General features: G+C 36.0%; 1 protein-coding gene across 1 annotated transcript in view; it reads right to left on the reverse strand.

Annotated features, from left to right (window-relative positions):
- Positions 1–26,459, reverse strand: part of Themis (thymocyte selection associated) — a 187,381-nt gene that overhangs the window by 115,235 nt on the left and 45,687 nt on the right. Inside the window, exon 2 of the mRNA XM_075946736.1 lies at positions 18,730–18,891. Within this exon, the coding sequence (XP_075802851.1) occupies positions 18,730–18,891 (162 nt within the window). The remainder of the gene's footprint in view (positions 1–18,729; positions 18,892–26,459) is intronic.

Genomic DNA, 26,459 nt, shown 5'->3' on the forward strand with positions numbered 1-26,459 from the left:
TATAATCAGTATTAGCTAAACGTTAATTTTTTCATTTACTTCTATTATTTTCTATGTATTAGAAGCTGATGATCCAATTTACTATGCTTTTTCTGAATTACATGTAACTATTAATGGAGAGACATTCTGTTGTAGATTAGAAGGCTCGAGATAATTAAACAACTTAATTCTCCACCCCAAATTAATATTCTGCTTCCATAAAGTATAATATAACTTATAGCTTTATATTAGGCACTAATATTGGTAGAAAAATACTTCCTCAACACCCCATTTTGAAAAATATTTAAATATGATTGATCTTTTATTCTCCAAAATGAACTTCACAGTTATATCCTCAAGGACCAATATTGGCGTAATTGCTATTATAAAACATAAGTTACATTTATCATTGAGCTAAACATAAATGAATTCAGAATCAATATATTTGCAAAATTAAAATTTCTAATTCAAAATATTAAACATATCTAACTATTTTTAATATATTTTCCCTAAATTTTGTGGTTCTTTGAAAATGTATTTACTCCTTTTTTCTTTATATCTACCTATTTGTGCTGAGTGTATTCATTCCCTAACTGCCTACCCTGCCTTTCTTCACCTTATCCCCCTCTCCAATTCCTATTATCCCCTTAAACATTTGTAGTCCTCTATTTGGGCCACATATACATACGTGATCAAGTCAAGTAAATATTCAATAAGTAATCCTAAGATATACTAAACAGTTATGTTTATATTTATAAATATGTGTTTATGTCTGCTACTGTTTTACACCTTTTTGTAACTCATCATCTTCGAAAGCTTGCTTAATTAAGAAAATTCTCAACTTTTTCTTTCATTGAATTTTACTAGTATTTCTGTGCACTTTTGTTATATGTAAATAATGGTCATCATCACAATGTTGGAGGTTTTCCAACTCATGAATCCTGGGCATATTTACTTATTCCCATTTCTAAAACAATACCAAATAAGATACAAGACAGGCACCCTGACGTCCCAGCTGAGGAGCCGTACACAGGATGGTCCATACCTGCCTGCGGTGCTCCAAGAGCTGCAGAGTCTCTGCTCTCCATCTCAAGCATCACTACTCCTTTCAACTCCAGTTAAATTATAAGTTTAATTAGAGGGTGCTTTCAAAAAATTATTGTATGGGACAAGAATACCAACGAACATAGAATCACATTCTTTAAGCACATAGGTTTTGTTATATTAAGTCAAGTTCTAATAAAGTTGTAGGTATAAAAACATAAGGGGAAGATGAACAGTTCAACTTCAGCCTTTAAAAAGCATCTAGGTTGGTCCCTCACATGTCCCTAATAATAGTGCAGACTGGTGAAGATACTACAAAATGTATTTTAGCAGTATATGTCAAGAATGTTTTAAAAGGTCTGGGGATATGACTAATGGTAGAATAGTGACCTGGGAGATCCAAGGAACTAGTTTTGACTCTCAGCTTCACAACACTCACACACACACGCATGAGTTCCTAGTGCTCAGAAGGCTGATACAGAAAGACCGTAAGTTCAAAACCACCCTGAGCTACATAATAAGATCCTGTCTTATAAACAAAAACTCTTTAAAAATATTTTTATTTTTAAGCCAACAATTTCAAGCCCATGAAATTGCAGTAATCAGATGTAAGAATAAAGTATTTGTTTCAAAGATTTTTCATTATAATAGAAATTGCATCAATAACTTATCAAGAAAAATGTAATAAAAATGGAAGATGCACATGAGAAATACAGAAAACAAAAATTGTCCTTTTGAAGCCGGGCCGTGGTGGTGCACGCCTTTAATCCCAGCACTTGGGAGGCAGAGGCAGGTGGATCTCTGTGAGTTCGAGACCAGCCTGGTCTACAAGAGCTAGTTCCAGGACAGGCTTTAAAACCACAGAGAAACCTTGTCTTGAAAAACCGAAACCAAAAACAAAAAAAAACAAAACAAAAAAAATTGTCCTTTTGAAGAATATTCATTGACAGAGGTAAGTATATAGAGATGAACTTCTGCATGTTATATTAATGCAAGTGACTACCTGTGGGTAGTTATTTACTATACCTATAAAATAATATAAACAAATAGATCACAAACAAATATTATTAAATAGCTCTAGTATGAAAATTACAGGGCTTTTATTACTTTCCTTGAGTTTTCTTCTATTTTCTATGTGTTGCAGGTAATAGTATGAGAAATTGATACACTCTAAACTTGGGATATGAAAACTTATTCATCAATGTCTACAGTAGATCTTCCTTGTAGTTATTAAAATATGAAGAAATATAGAGGGTTTGAGGGTGGACAATGCGCATACATTCAAAGAAATATCAAGCCCCATTAAAAAGAAATAATTCACTAATCTATGTAAAGCTCTGAAAAACCTTTATATACATTTAGGGAATGAACAAAGGAAATTTGAAAAGGGCACACACTCACTTAATTCCAAGCATGTGACATTTAGAAAAAAGTAAGACTTCATAGTCAGTAAAGGGTGTAGGCGTGTAGAAGAATAAAGGGTGCACAGAAGACTTTCAAGGCAGTGAAACTATTTCATATGATACTATAATGATAAATATGTATCATTATTCATTTATCAAAACCCATAGACTTTACAACACCAAGAGTAATCAATGACCTCAGAGTATAGGTCCTTCCACTACAAAACTTGTACCACTCTAGTGTAAATGTTGATCTTGGTAGACACTGTGCATATTGGTTTGTGGAGTCAAGAAGGAGATGAAAACTAAGTTGTGTTCTAATGACTCTTGCTAAAAGATATATAGCAAGATATAAGACAGAATTTGCACTATTTTTGTAGCTATATTATCATGGGGGATGTTACAAACAGCCTCTAAATGCTTGAAATATCATTGAGTATAAATAAAATAGCAAACCATACTATGTCTATTCTGTAAAGAGTGAGGGACCTAAAGATCAGTGTTCACAGTTTTTAAGGGCAAGTCAGTTGCTCTCATAATAGTCTTTCCATGGTAATGCTGAAAGACAACATCATTAGCAGAATTACATGTACAGGGGGAAAATGAACACAGAATAACAAAATAGAGCTCAGAAGCAGACATGAAATATCAAAGAACAACATCAGCTCTGGATTTGCCCATTTTCGTGTCATTGTATTCAAAACAAAATTCTGGTCCAATGCTAAGAATTTAAAATACACATGGGTGGAAAGTAAAATATTATTTTAACCTAGAATTTTACAATCTATTTGTCCTTAAGGTGGTATATGTTATTGCTAACCAAAGGCTAGAAACTAAGAAAATTAATCGTATTATGTTTTAAATACACAACACAATTGACCCTAAAATTAAAACAGTAAATTACTACAAAAGCTGACTTTCTTTTGCATGTTAATTTGCATTTTCTCACATAGTTTGTGTATAAAACTCCCTTTGACCAGGAAAGAAAAAAACAATATAGTAGTAACAACTGAGTTTATTTTGCTTAAGTGAGAATTGGAATGACATGCTTTAAAAGAAACTGACCCAGAAAATGTGGGAAAATGTCCTCTGCTTCTTTGGATCGCAAGTCCCGTGAGGAACAGAGTTCTGTACATTGCTGCTCTCAGCTCCACTCTATCCTCACAGTCTGGTGAAAAAAGCAATCTTTCCCTACATCTTGCTTCTTTTAACAAAATTCCCTCGAAAACCAAAAGATCAAGATACAATTTATCACTAACATGTATTTTAAGGATTTTTACATAATGTTTTGTCAGATTATTTTAGGGAGTCATACTTTTTAGTCAAATGAACAATTCCCTGCGATTATAAAGTGGCAACGTTGGAAGAGATGCTCAGTGGTAGGCTGAAATGCAAGGATTCACTACTTGTCTTAGACTTTCTGCTACCACCATGATGAATACCGTGGCCAAGAGGAATGTGGGGGAAGGAATGGGTTTATTTCAGTTTGCAACTCTCAGGTCACATTCTGTCACTCAGGGAGATCAGGGCAGAAACACAAGCCAGGAACCTGGAGGTGGGAACTGAAGCAGAGGTCCTGGAGGAACACGGCCTTCTTCAGCCTGCTTTTTATACCACCCAGGACCATGGATGGCACCGTCCACAGTGAGCTGGGCCCTCCCACATCAACCATTAATCAAGAAAACAAACAGGGCTAGCTTACCAGACAACCTTACAGAGGCATTTTCTCACTTGAGGCTCCCCCTCTTTGATGACTCAACTTTGTGTCAAGTTGACAAAAAACCTGCCAGCAGCCCCTGAATGTAGATTATTGTTATTCCATGAATTAAATATATCAGTCTCCAAATGAAGCAATGGGAAAATTAATTTTGAAAATTGTTAAGGATTTGGGGCTTTTAACACACAGGCAAAAGGCATATAATTATTTGATAATTTTTTATCATTCTACCATAATCAATTTTATACAGAAGCACTTATATTCGGCCAGTTTTATTCACAAGTTACAACTAATAGTTTTTTTTTAACTTTTCATATGCTCAAGAAAAGGATGTGAGATGATTTTGTCTTAAGATGCTGAATTTGGGAGTATTTTTTATGCAGCACTGCATAATATATTAATGTGGCTACTAGAATTTTTTAATTATTTATGTAACTTGTTTCTATTGGACAGAGCTAGTGCAGATTTAATAAAAACCATTTGCTAAGTATATGGCTTTGGGCAGGTTACACTGAATCCTATTACCTGGATGTTTCATCTGTCAAATATGGATTGGTTCAATAACTTACATATACACACATATATTCAGAATACCATCTGACACAGCATCATCTCACCTTCATGGAGTGTGGAAGGCTAGCCTAGCACATGGAGTAGCAAGGGGTATTGCCATCTCTAAGCTCTGCTTTCACATTCCTTGCACACCGTCTGTCTCCCGAAATAAGATTCCTCCACAGTAATACAATTCATAGACTAGGATATAAAAATTCGAGGAGAAAAATTTCTTCAATCTAGTCTTGTAATTTTAGCAGAGGTTTTATAGATGGATCTACAGCTCTCCTTGAGCATATGGTTTAGAGACACAGTGTAAAAGGCAAAAGATTTATAAGATTTCAAGGGAAACCAGTGCATAGGAGATACAATGTACAATTGCTATTTAGGAAAAAAAAGCATCATTGTTCATCATAAAGATGTAGGGAAACATTTTCTTCCAGGGTATTTCTCAAGACTAACCAGGAGATGTTTGTGATTCACACTTCGTCACACCACAGAGGAGGAATAAATCTTGCTAGAAAGTAATCTAGGAATTTGGATTCTCACTATAAACCAAATATGATGTGATTTACCAATCTATGGGGATAATGCAATCAGCTACCAAGTATTAGGATATACTTTTGTTGTGTTTGGCAGCAACGGCCAAGTTTTTTAGTTCAGCTGTCTTCGGAAAGAACAAACTGTGCTTCTTGGGCAGTTTGTTTATTCTCATAGAGAAATGGAATATTCACTTTTTATCTTCTAAAGTATTTGAACATTTGGGAGGTGACAAAAATAGAGACAGATAAAAGCATTATATTAAAGGTTGTGAACTGGTGTATATTGAACGTTTGCTGTCCTGTCTATCTTTTAGCAAAACAGATTCGCAACTATTCCCTAATACTGACCTTCCTAAAGCCCTGCAAATCTTTCCTGCTTTGACACTTGCTGGGACCTTGATGCTTGCTGGAGCATTGATGTTTGCTAGGGCCTAAATTTTTAGAACCATGTCTGCTACACTGTCCTTGGCACAAAGGCCAGTAGCTTTTATAGGTAGATTATGTTTATTTACAAGTGAAATCTTGTAATTCCTTGTGTCTCATCAGAAAGTTTCAGTTAATATCTGAAAGAGAGTATGTGTGTGTAAGTATTCCAACACAGGTGATAGAAGTCATCAAAATGATGAAGCAGGTCTGCCTCTCTAGAAACTGCTTTCTACATAAAAACAACAAACTGCTTCTCAGAAAAGGGATCTTTTTCAGGACTCCAGAAATTAACCAAAGAGTTGAAGCAATCTCAGAAGAATCACAGAGGTGACTGAATCTCCATAAGTAGAACAAATGTGGTGTTTAAGCCTGCTCTGTCCCCATTCTCCCGCCATCCCCATTCAAGCTCCATGGCGATTTGAAAGCCAGTAGCCTGAGAAACAACACTTTGGAAAGGTATAATTGATGCTTCTTCAGTCCCAAGTCCAGAAAACTGTATTTAATATTTCTAGAAGCCCTCTGGAAAGCTACACCTAAGAGTCATTTCTACTTTACTAATTTCTAGTTCATCATGGCAAAAACCTTCTTCTGAAAGCATTTTTCAAATACTTTAGTAGATAGTGCCTTCCATTCTTAGCTGCCTGCAATGGCAGGGGAAAACAAGAATGTAAGAGGAACAGGCTCTTCAAAACTGGATATGTGAGATGTCTTAAGAATACCAGGATGCTTCAATAAAACTGCAGAGAATTTAAAAGGCCATATACTCATTAGAGTTCTGCAGGCGTTTAGGATTTGTGTGCACACCCAGCATAAACCTTGGAGACCTTGACCTCTTAGTCCTGTTTTTCTCTGAGGCTTTCCCTGAGCAGATTGCACCTGAATTGTGAAGACACACCCCAAACAAAGACAGAAATCACTGAACAAAAAATGAAGACTTGTAGGTTTCATTTGAAGAAAAAAAGACTATCTGTTGTCTACAAAGCAAAGAATTTAATAACCACACATGCCAAAAATAAATAGGGACTTCAGTAAGAAAAGTGCTAAACAATTGGCAATGAGAGGAAGAATAGGATTTGAGTGTTTTAGTTTCAATTCTTGGAAACAATCAGAGTTTAGGAGTGGGTGGGTGGGCGGGTGGAATACCACAGGGGAAAAGGCATCTATTGCTGATCCTGGTAACTTGTTAGATTCCTGGATCCACACAGCAGAGGGAGAGAATTAACTCCTGCAAGTTGCCCTCTAAACTCATGATCACTGTGACATGTATGTGCCCCCCCATATGTGCTCTCAGAAAACAAATAAAAAACTGCATTAAAATATTGAGTTTTAAAAAAAGAATGAATCAGACACAAAAAGAGCATGGTCCATATATGGGCATGGGGAAACCATTGAATTCAGTGCCCGAGGAAGTGTAGACAATCAAACTAAATAAAGAAATAATTTGTGATAGTTAGTTTAGATTGAAGGAAACTGGGTATCTAGATATAGAGACATGAGAATGCTCTCTTCCAAAACTAGATAACTGATCACATTTTAGATTATTGTAATTGCACAAACTGAGGGACAAAGTATGAAGAAGACAGAGAGTAAATATACCAATAAGATCTATCAGTCGCAAATATGCTTAAGAAGATGGGAATCATCACAGTATGAGTAGAGACATAGAGAAGAACAGTTTTTCTTCAAAAACTCACAAAGCCTTCAACGTTTGATTTTTTTGAAGTGAATATCTGTCAGATGCTCAAGTTAATTAGTCAAACTATATTGTTATGGCTAAAAATGCCATATATATAATCTTCAGGACATGTGCTAAAAATAGCTTAAAAGTCTATATTTTTTTCAAAATTTGGAATCCTAAATGTCTATGAAGCATGTGTGCTCTAATCTGACATTAAGTACACATCTGTGATTTAGGGAAGAAGTCTGGGTTGAAGTCCAAAATACCACACTAATTTATCAGCTCATAAATGATCGGAATTTTGTTAAAGCTTAACTAACCCAAGGCAAGGATGATAACACTAACCTCTCAACTTTAGAAGAGGAAAATACCCATCTGCACAAATACAGCCCGCTGCAGCCAATTTGTCCCACTAAAGGGGAGGGCAGGCTCTTTTGAAGGTCACAGTTCAGAGGCACATGCTCAATACTAGAATGAGACCAACAAACTACATCTCCTCATCTGTATCTTGTCATCACGTCACTATAGGAATATTTGCCACAGCAGCCTGCCTAAATATCAAGAAGAAAATTATAATGCATTCATGCTCAAAGAGAAATACATACTTTGATGAAACAAAATAACACCAGAGTCAGGCTTACATATTTGAATCACTGCATTAAGAATGCCTTTTATAAGCCGACTAAAAGATTTGGTGTGAGCTATAAAAATAATCAGAATCTTCTTGAAACACAAAAGGGAAATAAAACAATGTCTTTGAAATCCCAGAACATCCAAGAACCATGAGCAACAAAAGGTACAAAATGTTTAAATGGGAATATCAGAAAAAAGAACAGATTAGAAAGTTGAAGAAAAATGAAAAATATTTTTTCCAAATTAATGTTAAACATAACAGCATACTCTGCAAACTCAGAAAACACCAAGCAAAACAAAGGATAAAAACTGCACCTTAGCATGCTATATAGAATAATCACTAAAGGATTTAGGGAGATGAAATATCTGTGATTAGAACAACATAGGCATTGAATCTACTGACACCATAAAATGAGAGAGTGGAGTGAAATTCAGAGTATTTAAAGAAAACAATCTACTGACCTCATCCTGTAATTAGTGAAAATGATCTTCAATTGTGACAGAAAATCAAAAACATGACTGATTAAAATCAAGGAACTGTGCTGTCAGTAGAGAATTGCCTCTCAAAGAAAGAGCTAAAACTTATTCAATGTATGTGTGCACATCTGTGCATGTCTGTGTGTGTGCATGCATGAGTGCCTGTATATACCGGTGGATGAGTAGTTGTGTGGGTGGGAACCCACAAGGGGGTCCACTCCACCTTGACTGAAGGTCAGAGAGCTTAAGCCTATTCTTGCTTTCAAAGAAATTGACCAGAAGTCTGACTTCAGGAGCAGCTACAAAAATGTCTTGACCTAGGGTGTGGTTATTTGGTATTTAGGGTTTTAAGGTGGCTCTGCGGCTGATCTATTCCACCTTGACTGAAGGTCAGAGAGTTTAAACCTACTTACTGACAAAAGATTTAACTTAAGGTATGGCCATTAACAAAGATACCTTGAAGAAGGGTGTGATTTCTTGGTGGGTTTGGGTACTCAGATGGTAATCACTTTGTTTCTTTTATCTTGATGAAAAATGTCTTTTGCTTTATTCCCCTCTTTTTTTTTTGGATGGTGGTATTTAGAGATCTTAAGAAATAAACACAGGTGGATTCAGTATTCACTGAGCTGCCTTTGCTGGTACTATCCCATGTCTCTGTATTTTTTTACATCTCTGCTCCTTCTGCCGAACATTTCTACATTTCTGTTCATTCTAACATTTCAGATGTCCCTACCCTGAAACATATGAACCCATTGAAGCTGAACCCCGATAGATGTGTTTATATATGTGTGTGTAGATGGGCACATCTGCATATGTGTATATCAACATGTGTCTATGTGTGCAAAAAAGAAAGAAACTCTCCTGCAGGAAACAAGAATTTGAAACAAATTATATAAAATAAATGGCAAAAATAAATAAAAATGAGACAAGAAATTATTAATCAAAAAAACAGGAATTAAAAAAGAGAAAAAAGAAAGCATTTAAAAAAAATGGTGCTGGTGTAACTGGATGTCAACTTGTAGAAGAATGCAAATAGATCCATGTCTATCCCCATTCACAAAACTTAGGTCCAAATGGATCAAAGACCTCAATATAAATCCAGCCACACTGAACCTCATAGAAGAGAAAGTGAGAAGTAGCATTGAAGACATGGGCACAGGAGACCACTTCCTAAATATAACACCAGTAGCACAGACACTGAGAGAAACAATGAGTGGGAACTCCTGAAACTGAGAAACTTCTGTAAGGCAAAGGACACAGTCCCTAAGACAAAATGGCATCCTACAAAATGGGAAAAGATCACTAATCCCACAAAGGACTGATCTCCAAAATATAAAAAGAACTAAAAAAAAACCTAGATATTAAAATTGTCAAATAACCCAATTAAAAAATGGGATACAGATCTAAACAAAGAATTCTCAACAGAAGAAACTTAAGGAATGGTCCAACATCCTTAGCCATCAGGGAAATATAAATTAAAACAACTCTGAGATACCATCTTACACCAGTCAGAAGGGCTATGATTAAAAACACCAATGATAGCTTATGCTGGACAGGATGTGGAGTAGAGAGACCACTCCTCCATTGCTGGTGGGAGTGCAAAGTCTTACAGCTACTTTGGAATTCAGTGTGGCAGTTTCTCACAAAATTGGACATCAGTCTACTTCAAGACCCAGCAATATCACTCTTGGTCATATACCCAAAGGATGCACACTCATACCACAAGGACATTTGCTCAACTGCTGACATAGCAGCATTATACATAACAACCAGAACCTGGAAACAGCCTAGGAGTCCCTCAACCAAAGAATGGATAAAGAAAATGTGTTACATTTACACAATGGACTACTACTCAGCAGAAAAAAACAATGATGTCTTAAAATTTGCAAGCAAATAAAAAGAACTAGAAAAAAAAACATCCTGAGTGAGGTAATCCAGACCCAGATAGACAATCAAGGTATGTACACACATATAAGTGGATATTAGATGGAAAAACAAAGGATATTCAGCCTATAGTCCATGATCACAGAGAAGCTAGGTAACAAGGACAATTCTGAGATATGGATCCCCCTGGAAAGGGGAAACAGACAAGCTCTCCTGAGAAAATTTGGAGGGAGAGAAGAAAGGATGGAAGGGGAGGTGCAGGGGAGAAGGGAGGGAATATGAGAACATGAAGGAGCTGGCTAGACACTCAAGGATGAAGGAGGGAAAGGAAAGAGATATCTTGATAGAGGGAACCATTAAGGGGCTAACGAGAAACAGCACTGGGGAAATTCTACACAAGGATGACCCCAGCTAAGACTCTAAGCAAGAGTAGAGAGGATGCCTAAACTGGCCTTCCCCTGTAAGCATATTGATGACTACCTTAATTGTCATCATAGAACCTTCATCCAGCAATTGATGGAAGTGGATACAGAGATCCACAGCAAAGCACTGTGCCAAGCTTCCAGAGACTAGTCCAAGAGAGGGAGGAGCAATAATATGAGCAAAGAGGTCAGAACCATGGTGGGGATTCTCACAGAAATACTGACCTGAGCTAGTGAGAGCTCACTGACTCTGGACTAATAGTGGCAGGAGCTGCAAAGGATCAAACTAGGCCCACTAAATGTGGAAAATCAAGAAATAAAAATAAAAAAACAAAAGATCAAGAAAATAGAATAATATTTAGCCAGAATACCAAAAACAAATGGAGAGAGTAGACCCAGATACCTCAAATCAAAACAAAAGATTCTGTAGCTCCTGTGGCATGCCAGTCTAACAATGCACGTATGAACAAGCATGTTCTCACCACCTTGCCAACCTGTTTGCAATAGTCATCTTTTCGAAGACACAATCTGCAGAAACTTTTCAAAGAAGAAACTGGCTCTCTCAACGGAACTATATTTATCAAAGACAATGAATTAATGATTAATGACTTCCAGACCAGAAAATGCCAGGCCCAGATGGGATTCACTGCTAAGTTCTTCCAAACAGTTAAGAAAATTATGGGAAAACTTGTTTTTTTTTTCCCTAAAGATAAAAACATGGGGATACTTTTTGATTCAGTGTAGGTAAGCATTGCTCTCATGCCTATAGAATAAGTAAAGAACCTATACATCCTTATCTCCCTACTCTTACTGTAAGAATCCTCAGAAATATCATCAAATTAAATCCTACACTGATTAAAAAGGGGGGGATTATATTGCATGATCACTGTGTTTTTCCTATTTACTAATTAAAGAATGGTTTGACATTTGAAAATTAATTAATGTAATTTATCATTGACAGAAGCTAAAGAAGAACAATCATATGATCGCACCAACAGATGGATAAAAAGCATTCGACAAAACCCCATGTCCATTGAGTTAAAAAACGATAATACAATACAAACCTCAGCACCTTAGACTGCAAGGCTACTTGACAATACACTGGAAGGCTTACTAACTAGATGGGGTGGGAAGGTAGCATATCCATGTCCTCTTTAGCCTCCTTTTTAACATTTTGCTGATCACTAATGCTAAGAGGCTCAAGCAAAAGTGTCTTTGTTCACAGATGACACATTTATTCATACAGAAAATCTTAAAGAGTCAGCAAAAATAATCCAAGACAGTGTCTAATAAAAAAAAATCCCCCCAAAAGAGCAATTAGAGCAAGCATAAAATGGTTTTGTTTGTTTGTTTTAAACTACTTGCTTTTATAAGCAATAGTTAAGACAAATTTAAAATTTAAAACTTTCCGTAACTATGCTCAAAAGGATGGGCTGACAAGACGGTTCAGGGAATAAAGGTGCCTGCCATCAAACATGATGACCTGAATTTGAGCCTCGGGAGCCACGTGGTATAAAAGAGAACTGACTCTGATTAAGTTCTTCTATGGCTCCTACATGCACATCTTAGCATGTGTAAACCCTCCCCAATAGTTAAATATCTCTAAATGCAATAGTTATGAATATATTAACTTATGTATTAATTCTCTATGAAGAAGAATATAAAATCCTGATAAAAGCAAAACTGTATAAACGAATAGAATAATATTCTACATCTATGGCTAGGAAGTTTCACTATTGTAGAAAAAGTCAGTTCTTCTCAATTACATCTGTAATTAATTATAAGTACAGTCAAAATCTTGGGAGATTATTTTATGAAGATTAACAAAACTTTAAGAGTTGACATGGACAGGCAAAGAAGCACAGAATAGGCAATGTTTTGAATATTAACAAATTCAGACTAATGCTCCTGCCTGACATCAAGACCTATTATAAAGTGTCAACATTATAGAGAAAGTGGTGCTAGTCAAAGAATAAAGATTGGCGAATCTGACACAACAATAGCACAGGAGTTATTCCAGAGAAATATAGCCAACTAAAGGAAACAAAGAAAACAAAATGCAACCAATGTATTCTTTGCAACAAACAATTCCACATCATTGCATGCAGAAAAGTGAATACAGGCACAGAACTTACACCTTTACGAATATTAACTCAATATAAATCAGAAGGCCTAAATGTGAAACCCCCAAACACCAGGAAGCAGTTTGAGAAACTCTAGATGACATTGGATTTGCAGATGAACTTTAGGTACAATCATAAAGCAGAATCTAAGAAAGAAACAAACAGTAAGCAAGACTTTCTTAAAAATGTTTAAAAAAAATGACACTATCAAGAGAATGAGAAAATGATCCATAAAAGCAAGAGATTTAAGAGAAAATATTTGCAAAAGCTAAATGTGACAAAAAGTTATTATCCAAGATTTACAGAGTTCATAGTGTAAGAAAACCCATAACGCATTTTGAATGGACAAAAATCAAGAGATTCCTCACCACAGAAAGTATATTTAAATATACCCATTATTGCTAGAGTTCCATCTGGGAATTGCAGATTAAAACCAGATTAAGTACAGATTTCATGGATACCATAGGTGTACAAGTACTGAATGATCAAATGCAGACACTGATAGAGCCAATTCCTGGTAAGGACATGGAAAAAGAAGGCTCATTCATTGTTCATAGTAGTAGAAAATGGCGAAGTCAGTTTACAAAACAATCTAGTACTCTGTTGAAATAAATATTCTGTTACCACATTTACTATGTAATTCAACAATCATAATGAGGTCTCTCTCTTTCTTTCTTTTTTGATATGTTTGGTTGGGAGATTGGTTGAATTTGGTGTTTTGGAGACTGGCTCTCACTGAAGAATTTTCTAGTCAAGTTTCTTATGAACCTAAAACTATTCTAAAGGAAAAATCTATTACAGTTCAACAAAAACTAAAATGGAAGATTGAAAATGCCCATATACATAAAGTAGCCAGTAATGAAGCAGCAGAAGAGTAGAAAACATGAAAAGTAGGAAAAAATAATGGTCATAAATTCTTTATTATCAGTTATGATATTAGCTAAAAGTGGATAAATAATGATTAAAAGGAACTTTGGTATGATAAGAGAAAATTATCAAAGCATATGCTATGTGTTACAAAAGATAGACTTTAAATTCAAAAATGTAAGTAGTTTGAGTGTAAAAAAAAGTAGATTGTGTAATTAGTTGCAAAAAAGAAAATAAAGACGAAGCAAACTGGAATAATTGTTTTAAATCAGACAAAATACAGCAGAGCAAGCTAGTGCACACCTGTAATCCCAGCTCTCAGTAGGTTACAGCAAGAATATTGTGAATTCAGAGCCAAGCTTAGCAGTAGATCAAGATGTTGTTTAAAAAAATCAATAAGTCAAAAAAAATGTAAAAAACTGAACCAAATTTACTTTTAAAAGTGTTATTACTGAAAAAGAAGGTTATATGATGTTAAAAGAGATTCTCTACTCAAAATCAGTAGCAATTTAAATATAGATGCATATTCCCAGACACTCAAAGTACATTAAGTAAAAATGTACAGAATTTTAAGGAACTATATAATTGAATAATAATAATAATTGGGGTATTTAGCATCATTACATTTTTAATATATATGTTATATGTGATTTGATGAGCGTATTTTACCTCTCAACCTGTCCTACTGATTCCCCTTTTTTACCCCCATCTTTCCTGTTTTCTTTTTCATTAAACAACTCTTCTCTACTTTCATTTAATATACACATACATGATTTCAACAGTAGTTATATTGTTATGAAGGATCAGCTAAGAAATGAGCACAACACCCCTACAAATGAATCATTAAAAGTCTTTAATGGACTTCTATAAGAATAGGGCACATATTTTTCTATATAGAGTATATATTCATAAAACAAATCTCAGTACATTTTTAAAATTTATAATTTCAGAAAGTATGTCCTCTAACAGTTGAATAAATTTGAAATCAGCTGCAAAAAGAATTTTTAAGAGTTAACCTAATATGACAGAATGTTTTAAAACACCTTTGGAGGGGTCTTCCCCTTGTTTAGTATCTTTTAAAATGCATTTATTCAGTGATTAAAATTGTCATTAGAGATTTCTTTTACTACGTAGATTTAGTTTAGTTGAAAAAAAATTTTGAAGCTGTGTTAAATGCTGTAGAATTTAAAAGTTTCTAAACAGCAAAGAAAACAATTCAGTGAAGAGACAATTTAAAAATAGAAAAAAATCTTTGACGGCTATATAGAGGACTAAAATTTAGAATACATAAAGAACTAAATTCCACACAGTATATGGGTCAATATAACAAACAGAGATGAAGTACCAATGATCAATGAATGTATGATAGAAATGTTCAAAATCCTTAGCCTACCAAAAAAATAAAAAATAAAACAGCATTGAGATGCTATCTCATCCCAGTCAGAATGGTTATCATTAAGAAAATAAATAACAGTAAACGCTGGCATAGAAATGTTATTTATTCAACCTGTGGAAATTAATATGGAAGTTCCTCAATAAGCTAAAAATAGGACTAGCATATGACCCAAATACATTACTTCTAGGTAAGCACACAAAGTCTCTAAGTCCACATATTACAGAGATGTTGTCACCTGTATATTTATTGCTACACTATCCACAGGAGCCAAGTTATGAAATCATCTTAAGTGTTCATCAATCAATAAACTGATAAAGAATTGTGCTGTGCATGCACAGTGGAGTTATATTTAACCTTAAAGAAGAATTAAATTATATCATTTGCAGGAAAATAGACACAGCTGACAATATCACATGTTTTTATTGCTCATTAATTTGTGGATCCTAGATTTTCATGCAGTATATAAAATTATAGGTATGTGTTATATGCAATATATGTATATTATATATGTAATCGTGTATTTATGGAGAAGCAAAACTTGGAGGATGAATGGCAAGAATGGGAGAGGTGATGAAAGGAAGAGGGAATGAATGTATCCCAAGTACGTGATATAGTTATTTGAAATGAAGCCTATCACTATGCATCATGAATATATGTCGATAAAATTTTGTGTTAAAACATTAAAGGAATTTTAAATTATAAAATATTATAAAATGTGATTGTAGTTCAAATGAAATTTTTTAATATAGACCAAGCATATGCTGCTGTTAGGATTCATGAAAATTGCCTTGATTCTGAGCTTCCCCCCATCCCCAGGTGATAATAACAAAGAAAGATCTATATGGGATCTTAGAGTCTTTTCTGAAAGAAAACATTCCATAACCATCATAGTCATCATATCCTGACCCTCATAATAACACTCACTTATAAGCATGTCTTTAAACATTTGCTCAAATAATGAAAAGTTACCATGCAGCTAAAAGGAAGTTCCAAATAGTGATAACCTAAACTAGACTTCAGTCAAAAGCCAAGTGTTTCCACTAGTCCAATAAGATATTCTTCTGCTATCTGAAAATTCTGAGCATTTTAACTAAGTGAATGTTTATTCTATATATTGTGTTCTGATTACTGAGAATTACAGTAATAAATGATTTCACTTCTGCTCTTAGCCACCTTATTATCTATTAGATCATGCTAGTCCAAAAAGCACAAAATAAGTCCAATTACATATAAATTGCAATAAGTGCAATAACTATGGCATAAAATACAGTAATTTACATTGGGTATGGAAGCACTTGCATCTAATCCCAACATTTTGGAAGCAGGGGCAGGCACTCTATATGAGTTTGAGGAATGACTCTTCTACAAAGGAAGTTCCAAGCCAGTTACATAGATATATGAGACATGTGCATGCAGTATATATACAGAGAGAGAGAGAGAGAGAGAGAGAGAGAGAGAGAGAGAGAGAGAGAGAGAGAGAGAGAGAGAGAGAGAGATTACATCTAGCTTTATTTCTTATAAAGCACTGGTTCTCAACCTCAGGTACATGATAGTATCACCTGGGAAGCTGTGAGAACACTTCGTGACCAGACTTCACCCAAATAAATCAGGATGTCTCGTGCATCCTGACTGTCTACTCTCCCTAGATGAGCCCACTGTGTAGCCAGGTTTTAAAACCATGTTATGAAAGACCAGGAAGAATGGGCATGCTTTTGGCTCAAAGGGACAGAGAATGGCACTTGGAAGAATCTTCTCCTAAATATACCTAATTTATTTGTGCTCTCTAAACCTCAATTATCACATTCTCTGAAGTGTATTTTGGACCCCTCCAATGATATCCATGAGAATCCTGATAATATTTATATAAGTTATCTGTATTTTGTAGACTTCGTTATATTCCAAGACACCATAATGAGCACTTTAATTATATTTCAATATTACCCTTCTCCAAAAAGAAACTAGGAGCTATATAGCAGTATTAGTATTTAACTTTACATTTGGAGAAAGGAAATAATTTGTCAAGGTAACACAATTAAAAGCTGGTGGAGTTGGAAATACAGCTACCAAATCCATGTTCAAAAACAGGACCTACTGATCCTATGCAGCTCAGATTTACATTAATCCCACTGTGAAACATATTGTATTGTAATATTTGTGATGTGTATTATTTGATCATCCAGTTGACATGTATTGAGTTTGTCTTGAGTGTACTCGGTTCTAGAAATACTAAGTCTGAGTACTAGCAGTGTAGAGCACACATCAACAAATAAGTTGACTGATTAAATCCTGTCAGCCACTTCTTTTTATAAATAAAACTTTTGATGATTTCTTAAGACCACTGGTTGACTGATTTCCTACCTGTAGTGACCTAAAAGATCGCAGTAGAGTAGTTATAAGAAACAATCTGCTTACAACGCCTTAAAATGTGATGGTCTGACCATTTCCAGAAAGTTTGACTGCCCGTAGTCTAGAGCACAAGACAAGTGAATCACTAGTGACTACCCAATGGTATGCATGCTGTGCTATTCACACATAGGTATATAAAAATTAAATATATATAATAGAGTTGGATATAGGGCAACCAGTTCCTACAAGACATGGTATTGGAAAGCTTGGTCGAGTTACCTATATAAAAAGGATCAAGCAGATCAGTAAGATCATGTGGGCAGTGAGGCAAGGAACTACAGAAACTGTTTAAAAAATAAAATAGGTAGGTTTAAGTGATGCTAATTAGTTTTATATGCTTCATGAAAATGTAGTTTTGATTTTTTTTTTATTTTTATAATTTTGTTGGAGAGGGATATATGGACAGGGATTTGTTATGTGATCCAGGTTGTCCTTGAAGTCATGTTTTCCTGTATCAAAGTGCTGGGCTCATAGCTATGCACCGCCATGCTCAGCTAACAGACTTATTTTGACGCTCACTAGAACATCTAATGATGCACATGACAAAATGCCCTCCTAGGGCTCAGGAGTCCTGGCATGTTGTTGCACAGTAAAGTGACTCAAGTTAAGTATGTACTGTACATTTCAAAAAACTAACAAGTGTTTCTACAATGTTCACCATAAGGAAAAATAAATAACTGAGACAATAGCAATCTTTACCTTGATTGAAATATTGTGTATGCATTCATGAATGAAAATATTACATTCTTTCATAAATATTATGTTTACGTTGTTATGAATCAGTTAAAAATAATATAACTCTAAAGACACACTAAGCACTTGTAAATAGGAAGTTATTTGCTAACTAAAGTGACTAGTTCCTATGCCAAACAAGAATGAAAAATGTATAGCATGGTTGCCTTTTGTAGTTCTTAAATTGATTGACCTATAAGAATTCTATCATACAACTACACGATCTCCCCCAGGCAGCTAGTACCGTTGCAGACTTGGAAATTCAGCACTCAGTCACCCAGGCAGGACAGACTGAAATTCAAGTTCAGTCTGGATTACTTAGTGAGAACCTGTCTCAAAACCACAACAGCAGCAATAACGACAAAAATAATATGGAGGGTGGCATTTTTCTTTGTTTTGATTGCATGTAACTATTAATACCATGTGGAACGTTTGCAGTTGACAGTACCTGGAAAATTCATGGGCAGTTCAAATGGCTTCCAAGACTCAGAATCTCTAGAATTATCCTCACAAATTTCAGCCATTATCTTCTTAATTTTGAGGCCTGTGATTTTAATCACTTCCCCTGTTGACAAACAGCATTCGTTGCCGAACATTTCATAAATAGACCCTGAAAAGAAAGAAAATAATCTTTAAAAAAGGAAAGCTTAAACAGTAAAGAACAAAATCACTGCCAAATGCCTCATATAAAATGTTTTCACTCAATTTCTCCCTTATCCACCTAATAAACTTTAATTAAATCTGACTATCCCAGAATGTACACCATGCACCAGAAAACATATTGGATTTTCACTTTATCCACTGGGCAAAGTATAAAAAATCTTGGCTTTTTTTATTATTTTAAATTGAATTTTATGGTTTGTTCATCAGCTTTAGCTCATTTACCCAAGGTCAAACCACAGTCAGGTCTCCCGCTGCCAGGAGTTATGGTACATTTTTGCCAGGTCACAGAATTAGGCCCATATGAGTCAACAGCAATTTGAGTCAGTACTGCAAACAGGGCTATAATACAGTCCAAGCAAAGACAGAGATGCTTGTGTATCAAGGCTTCATACTAACAGCATCCTATTTATTTTTCAGATCTGGTTCTCTTCATCATCATGAATTTAGTTTAAGACTTCTTGCCCATTTTTATCTGTGGCTTTTTGACAAACCAGAGACAGCACTCGATACCTTTGTGGCAATAGGTGGCAGAACAGCCCAGCTAAACAGAGCAGCTGTACTTTGTCTCACAGTCTCAGCCCCCTTCTCGACAAACCTTTCATCATAGATACTCATGGTAAGGTTTTCATTCATTCATTGTCTTTCTGTGTCTCCAGAGAGAAGGTGAATGGGCTGTGAAACAATCAGACTATGAACATCAGGAAAGATGAGAGGTCATAGTTCTGAACAGTCAGCCCTAGTCAAAGGAGAACAGCTCAAGGCAGAATCTCTGGAAGACAATCGCATCACAAATGAACAGTCGCTTATACCGGTGTAAGGAGCATTACAGGACTGCAAGCATTAAATACAATAGTGGTTTGTCTTTCCCTCTAGGTGGCTTAAGCTTCTTGATCACACTAAATGTAAGGCCAAGAGGGCAAATGCTAGCTCTGTCTGCTTTCTGAATTTTCTCTATTGAAAAGTAAATTTTCTAGTTTCCTTTTTTCTTTAGTGCCCTCACAGACTCTAGCCATACATGTGTTTGTAAACATACATATATGGAGATATAGATAGATAAATAGATAGATAGATAGATAGATAGATAGATAGATAGATAGATAGATAGATAGATAGACAGACAGACAGACAGACAGACAGGTTATAACCCTTTTATGGCATACATGGTTTTCATAAAAATTTTTAAATCTGAGATTTCACCCAGTTCAAAGCACTCTATGATTCTATCAGTGCCTCAACAGGTAGCATGGCATGATGCAGTCTAAGAAATCTGAAGGATCTTGACTTCCTTAAGGACAATTTACACAGAGGCACAGCCACCTCTAGGCAACCTAAGAAAGCAGATGTCCTGACTCTTATTGTTCTTCAAGAGTACCTCTGTGGCCAGATTCTACCAGAGGCCAAAGGGCAAGAAGGCAGCTAGCAGCCTGGCAAAGGTGTGCCTCCCGGGCAGAGTGGAAATCGAAGTGCGCCATGTGAGACCTTCCATCCTGCACAGAGAGCATCAGTCCTGAGGACCGGCTTGTCTGGTCCTTGACCTGTTAGCATCTTATCCCAAACCCCATTTGTCTTCTCACACTGTTCTCTTAACTACTTATGCTCCTATACTTTCATTAGCCTGAGGACATAGATCTGCTAGTCCCAAGTTCTACTTTGAACAAGCTAAGGTATGAAATAAATAATTTAAAAAATCCATGCCACATCTTCTGTCAGTAAACTCAGAACAGTTCTATGCTGTGATAAATCACATACTGACATTCTGTATCACTACCATTAAATCATCCTGTATTTAACTTTTCGTGAATTTGGTTATTATTATTCCTAATTCAAGTTTAAGGTTCATTAGAAAAATAATAATTGAATTATATTTCTTGTATGATTACAACCCAACCAGGCTTCCTTTACACTCACTCAGTCAGTAAGCTAATGGTGTGAGGTCTTGTGACTGGCAGTAGCCATCAGGGATAAAAGGTCTAGTATTTTCAATCAGAAGCATGGTCCTGCCAAGAGTGGGCAGGAAGCCAGTCCATTGCAAAAGACCCGGGGTGTGGGGAACCCTAATAAAGGAAATGTGGAGTGTTGTGAAGTCACAGAGGCATCTCCGTTTCCATAGGAAAGAGGAAGTAGGAATGAATCCTAAAGGACACAACAGCCGATATGGGCCTTAAAGAAGAGTCACTTGGTGCCAATATGGGCAGAAGCAATAATATTAGAAAGGTAATGAGATATGAAAAAAAAAACCTGATGCATTCTGGAAACTTTAAGTAGTTTCTTGAGTCTAAATTGTAAAGTAAGAGAGGTGAGGTGTTGTTTAGTTTTGTTTTGTTTTAAGAAGGAATATGTGGAGCAAGTAAAAATAATATTTTTATTAGATTTGCAATGCACAAAACAACAGGCTGAAGTAACTTTAAAATCAGGGAATCTACATCTCCAGTTATCTGGGTGCAGAAAGAAATCCCACTTTAATAAGAGGTCATTTGTACTCTAGACATTAACTACCCAAACTGTGGTCCACTGTGCCACCCGGGAGCTTGTTAGAATCTTGGTCAAGTTGCTGAATCAGAACCTGCATTTTTAACAAGCTCCCCAGATGATTAATAAGTACATTAAGGTTCGTAAAGCTCTGGTCTGCGCTGCAAGCACAGAGCTGAAGTAACATGTTTTGGAATTGTTGCAAAACAAATCAGAGGAAAACGCGCCACCCGCTCACAGAAAACCTTGGGTTCTGTGAGGTGGGTAACAGGTAAAGGATTTGAGATATGTAAGTGCTAAGGAGTGATTTTTCTTTATCAGGTAAAAGAGGACAGCATTTAACTGAACACCTTTTAGCTGGAAGTCTTGAACTTAATTTCAGTACAATGAGTGTCTATTCTTCAGTACGATTTATAGCCAACTCACGGGCAGGGAATGCCATCTTTTATATATTCAAAAGGATCCAAAATTCAAAAGATAAATTTGTGCAAGATTACATATCAGTTTGTAAGGGCATGAAGCTGGAGAATTCTATGACAATAAAATTATGCATTCTAGCCAACACATTGAAAGTTTTTAGTCTCTTCCTAAGCATCTATTTCTCTCCTTAAAAATAGAAAAGAAATGCATTTTTTATTAACATTAGGAAAAGAACACGATGCAAATACTAATAGAAAATTCCTCATTTAACATGTGACCACCATTTTGCTTCTAGCCAGGAAAGTCTCTCTCTGCCTCTCTGTGTGCGTGTGTGTGTGTGTGTGTGTGTGTGTGTGTGTGTGTGTGTGTGTGAGAGAGAGAGAGAGAGAGAGAGAGAGAGAGAGAGAGTCTTTCTCTCTTGTTGCATGATGTTTTGTTTGTGTTCTGACAAATAAAGCTCACCTGGAGATTAGAGGACAGAGCTAGCCACTAGTTAACTATAGAGGACAGACAGTGCTGGTGGTGGATCACAGCTTTGATTCTAGCACATGGGATCTCATGCTTTTAATCCCAGCAATTGGCAGGCTCATGCCTTTAATCCCAGCATGAGGGATGTGGAGACAGGTATATAAAATGGTTGAAGACAGGATTTGGTGCCAATTCAATCTGAGGATTCTAGAGACAATTTCAGTCTAGGATTCAAAGAAGCAGGTGCCCCCATTCAGTTGGATATTTAGTGGAGGAAAGAAGTTTCTGGTAACTGGCTGTTCTGCTTCTCTGATCTTTCAGCTTTCACTCTAATGTCTGACTCTGGGTTTTATTCTTAAGACTAAGTAGAAACATGCTTCACTCTCCATCTCGCACTTTAGAAAATGTCTTGTATAGTCCAGGCTGGTCTTGAACTCATGATGCAGGCTAAGAAGTGCATTAACTTCTGATGCAGGGGCTTGAGACTGCATCTTATGCTGCTGCACACAGTTGGCATGGTATTGAAGATCAACCCCAGGGCTATGTGCACAGGAGGCAAACACGCTGCAAGCTGAAGCACATCCTCACTACTTCCGTACTTGAAAGGATGCTCAGGAACACCCAAAATGCAGAAGTTGTGTCAGCGACAGGTAACAAGGGCATATATCTTCTTGTAGGTCCGTGAAATAAGCAAGCTTCTCATACTTCGTTCTTACCAACACAAAGCCTCCTAAAATATACTTGTCCCTTAGTTTTCATATAATGATTTTTAAAAATAGGCAACTTACATGATCTCAGAATAAACACATATGTGTGACTGCTTTTTAAACTTTTGCTGAGATGCGTGTCTGAAGTATGTTTGCTTATGTATAGACATACATATTCAAGTAGTCTTCCTCCCATTTTAACAAGGAGACATGTATTTTGAATATGCAAGTCTCAAATCTCTTCAATCTTTACAGTCTGATTCTCTCCAAGTCAGAGCATATGTATTCAGGATAATGCCAAACATCAGAGCGAACTGGAACAAAGCAGCCTGTTTTCAGTGATCAAATATTGCCCCTGAAGACTGTAATGAAAGAGCCATGTGCCTTTGAAATCACCTCCTCTGTAATACTACTTTGCTCGATAAAAATGACACATTAATATCCTTTTATGAGCTCATCCCTTGCTTGCCAATCCATATAAGCAATGCTATGATCACATAGGAACAGTCGAACCAATTGGTTCAGTAGGCTTCTTTTCCCCTTCCATTTCTCCTCAAAGCATGTGTGGTAGTCATGAAAGAGGAAGGTTTTCTTGTCTGTGTTCAAACACACCATGTCCCAAACTATGCCTTCTCTTTCACTGCTTTACCTGCTCATTGAACTGTCCAAGCTCAGCCAACCCTAAAGATTCAGCTAACGCTCCTCCTCAAAGCCTCCTCATATCCAACTAAAGAAATGTCCATTCCCTCCTGTGCTCTAATAGCACTTTGTATACACTCCCTCACAGAGATTTGGGGATTACCATTAAAGCTAGAATTGGGGTGATTTTTATTATTGATACCACATACATTTGGGGATTTAGTATAACTTCCTAGAAAAGAGAAAATAAGTTAGCTAAATGTATAAACCCTTCCCTCATCACCCTACCCCACAGATTTACTATATAATTTTTGTTCATACTAGATCCCATGTGAATGTTTTCATTATTAGCCTTTTCTGTAAGTGATTCGTAGGACAGTAACTGTCTTTCTATATCAGCGTGTCCTACAAAAGGGTTGGTGTGAGGTGTATTTTCTCTTTCTGTGTTTACCATCAAAGGGCCAAGCACAATTCAGATTATCTGGGTACTTTAAAAAATGTAAGGGGCAGGCAGTTCTTTCGTGTGATTTCTATTTTTATTTTTCCACATTAGGTACAAGGGATTGAACCTATGGACTATGCATGTTGAGTAATGTGAGATATTTGTACCCTGTGTGAGATATACGCTGTGAATGATTTAGTCAAGAGCTGAAAGGCCAATGGAGAAAGTGGGAGATGAATCTAGGTGTAGAAGAGACGCCAAGAGATGTAGAAGAGGCAGGATGAGTTCAAGAATATAATATATTTTCAGGAAGCAGCAAGTCCATAAATGAAACCTCTAAATATGAAATTTTTTAATATCTATTTATTATGTGACAGTATGTAGATTAATAAAAATGGGCTAATTTAAGTTATAAGAGATAGTTAAAAACAAGCTTAAACTAAAGACAAGCTTTCATAATTAATAATAAGTCTCCGTGCTGTTATTTGGGAGTTGGCTGGCAAGAAAAAGAAAGCTAAGCTACTTAGCCATCCCTTTTCACTTTTTATTTTAAGACAGGGTCTCACAAAATTGATCAGGCCGATCTAAAACTTGTGAGTTAAACCTCTTGAGTAGATGGGATTAAAGACAAACACAACCAAGCTTGATTGCTACTTTTCGTTATATTTTGTTGTTTTTGTTTTACAGTGGAGCTCATATAAAGATTTGTGATAGATATGGATGCATTAGGAAGTCTTGCCTGAAAAATATGATTGCTAGTATATGGCAATGTATAAGAGAACCATACCAGTTGCCTATGGGATTCTATGTTCAAGAATATAATATATTTTCAGGAAGCAGCAAGTCCATAAATGAAACCTCTAAATATGAAATTTTTTAATATCTATTTATTATGTGTACAACATTCCTTCCATGTGTGCCCACAAGCCAGAAGGGGGCGCCAAGTCTCATTATAGATGGCTGTGAGCCACCATGTGGCTGCTGGGAAATGAACTCAGGACCTCTGGAAGAGCAGTCAGTGCTCTTAACCACTGAGCCATCTCTCCAGCCCTAAATATGAAATTATTATATTACATTTATATCCCAAAACATTGTGGTTGATAGACGTTAAAGATACTATTAGAGAGAGCTCTTCAATTTTTCTAGAAAGTTTGCCGTACAAAGGAAGTTTAGAAGGAGCTATGACTGATATAGATATCTGTATGGCCAGCCTTCTATAAAAAGAAGTTCCTGTCCATTCCAAAACCAGACAAATTCTTTCTCGGCATCTGAAATATATACCTAAAAGCAAATGAACTTGCTGTCTCAATGCATTGTTGAGATAACTGGGCACATGAATTAGTGAGCCTGTTGCTTACCTAGCAGAACAAGACCCTGACTGTTAATAAGAACCAACCTTCCAAATTCATGCTTTCCTCACCCCAACATATCAATCAAAAGAGTCATAAAAGTAAGGATGACTGACCTCAAAAGACTTAGGGAATGGTTTGTACACTGTGAAGAATATAGGAATCTCTAGTTAATTGAGGGTTAAGATTTTATTCAGGAAATGAAGCCTAAAAACAGGAATGTGCAAGACATTGCAGCATATGCAATTGAGCTTTGAAAAATCTGCATTTGAGTCTAGGGGTGCTGGCATATGCTTTTACTCTCAGTACTCAGGACACACAGAAGCAGGCATATTTCTGTAAGTCAAAGGCCAGCCTATCCTATATAGCAAGTTCAAGGCCAGCCATTGCTACATAGTGAAACACTATCTCAAGTAAAATAAAATCAAATCTGAACAAAGCAATGAAAGACCTTATGGATTGGAAAAGACTGAACTTTCAAAGAAAATATAAAGAAAGGAAAAAAGATTAAAATGTTAGGACCATGGATTTAAATGAAAGCTGCATTTTCCACTACACTGAGTGATACAAATGCAATCAGAAGGGTTTTACTCATTGTACACATGGGGGAGGGATAATCCAGTTTTTAAATGACTAACTCTTAAATAATTAACATGATTTTTAAGACTGTACTATGGGGTTTCATGCATGCTCATTATTACCGATGTGATCTTTGGGTTCTTTGTGTGATTGGCAGAGTAGAAAGATCAAGGGGTGTCTGTGTGTGGATGAGCATTTCTCCTATGTAACCACAAACTTTTTCTATTCTATGATGGTGGCACAGATGTGTAGTTCTTCATCATCTGATATTACTGTTGACCAAATATCCCTACATTTTACTCAAATTTCATGCAACAAAATGACATCACAAATAATAAAGTTTCTTGGGAGTTGATGCATTGTTTTAGTAGGGATTTGGTTTCAAATATAGGTAATGACTCCTCAAAGCCTGCCTGTGTCTTATAACCTAGATGTTAAGTAA

Source organism: Microtus pennsylvanicus, chromosome 1, assembly GCF_037038515.1.
Source record: "Microtus pennsylvanicus isolate mMicPen1 chromosome 1, mMicPen1.hap1, whole genome shotgun sequence".
NCBI classification, from domain to species: domain Eukaryota; kingdom Metazoa; phylum Chordata; class Mammalia; order Rodentia; family Cricetidae; genus Microtus; species Microtus pennsylvanicus.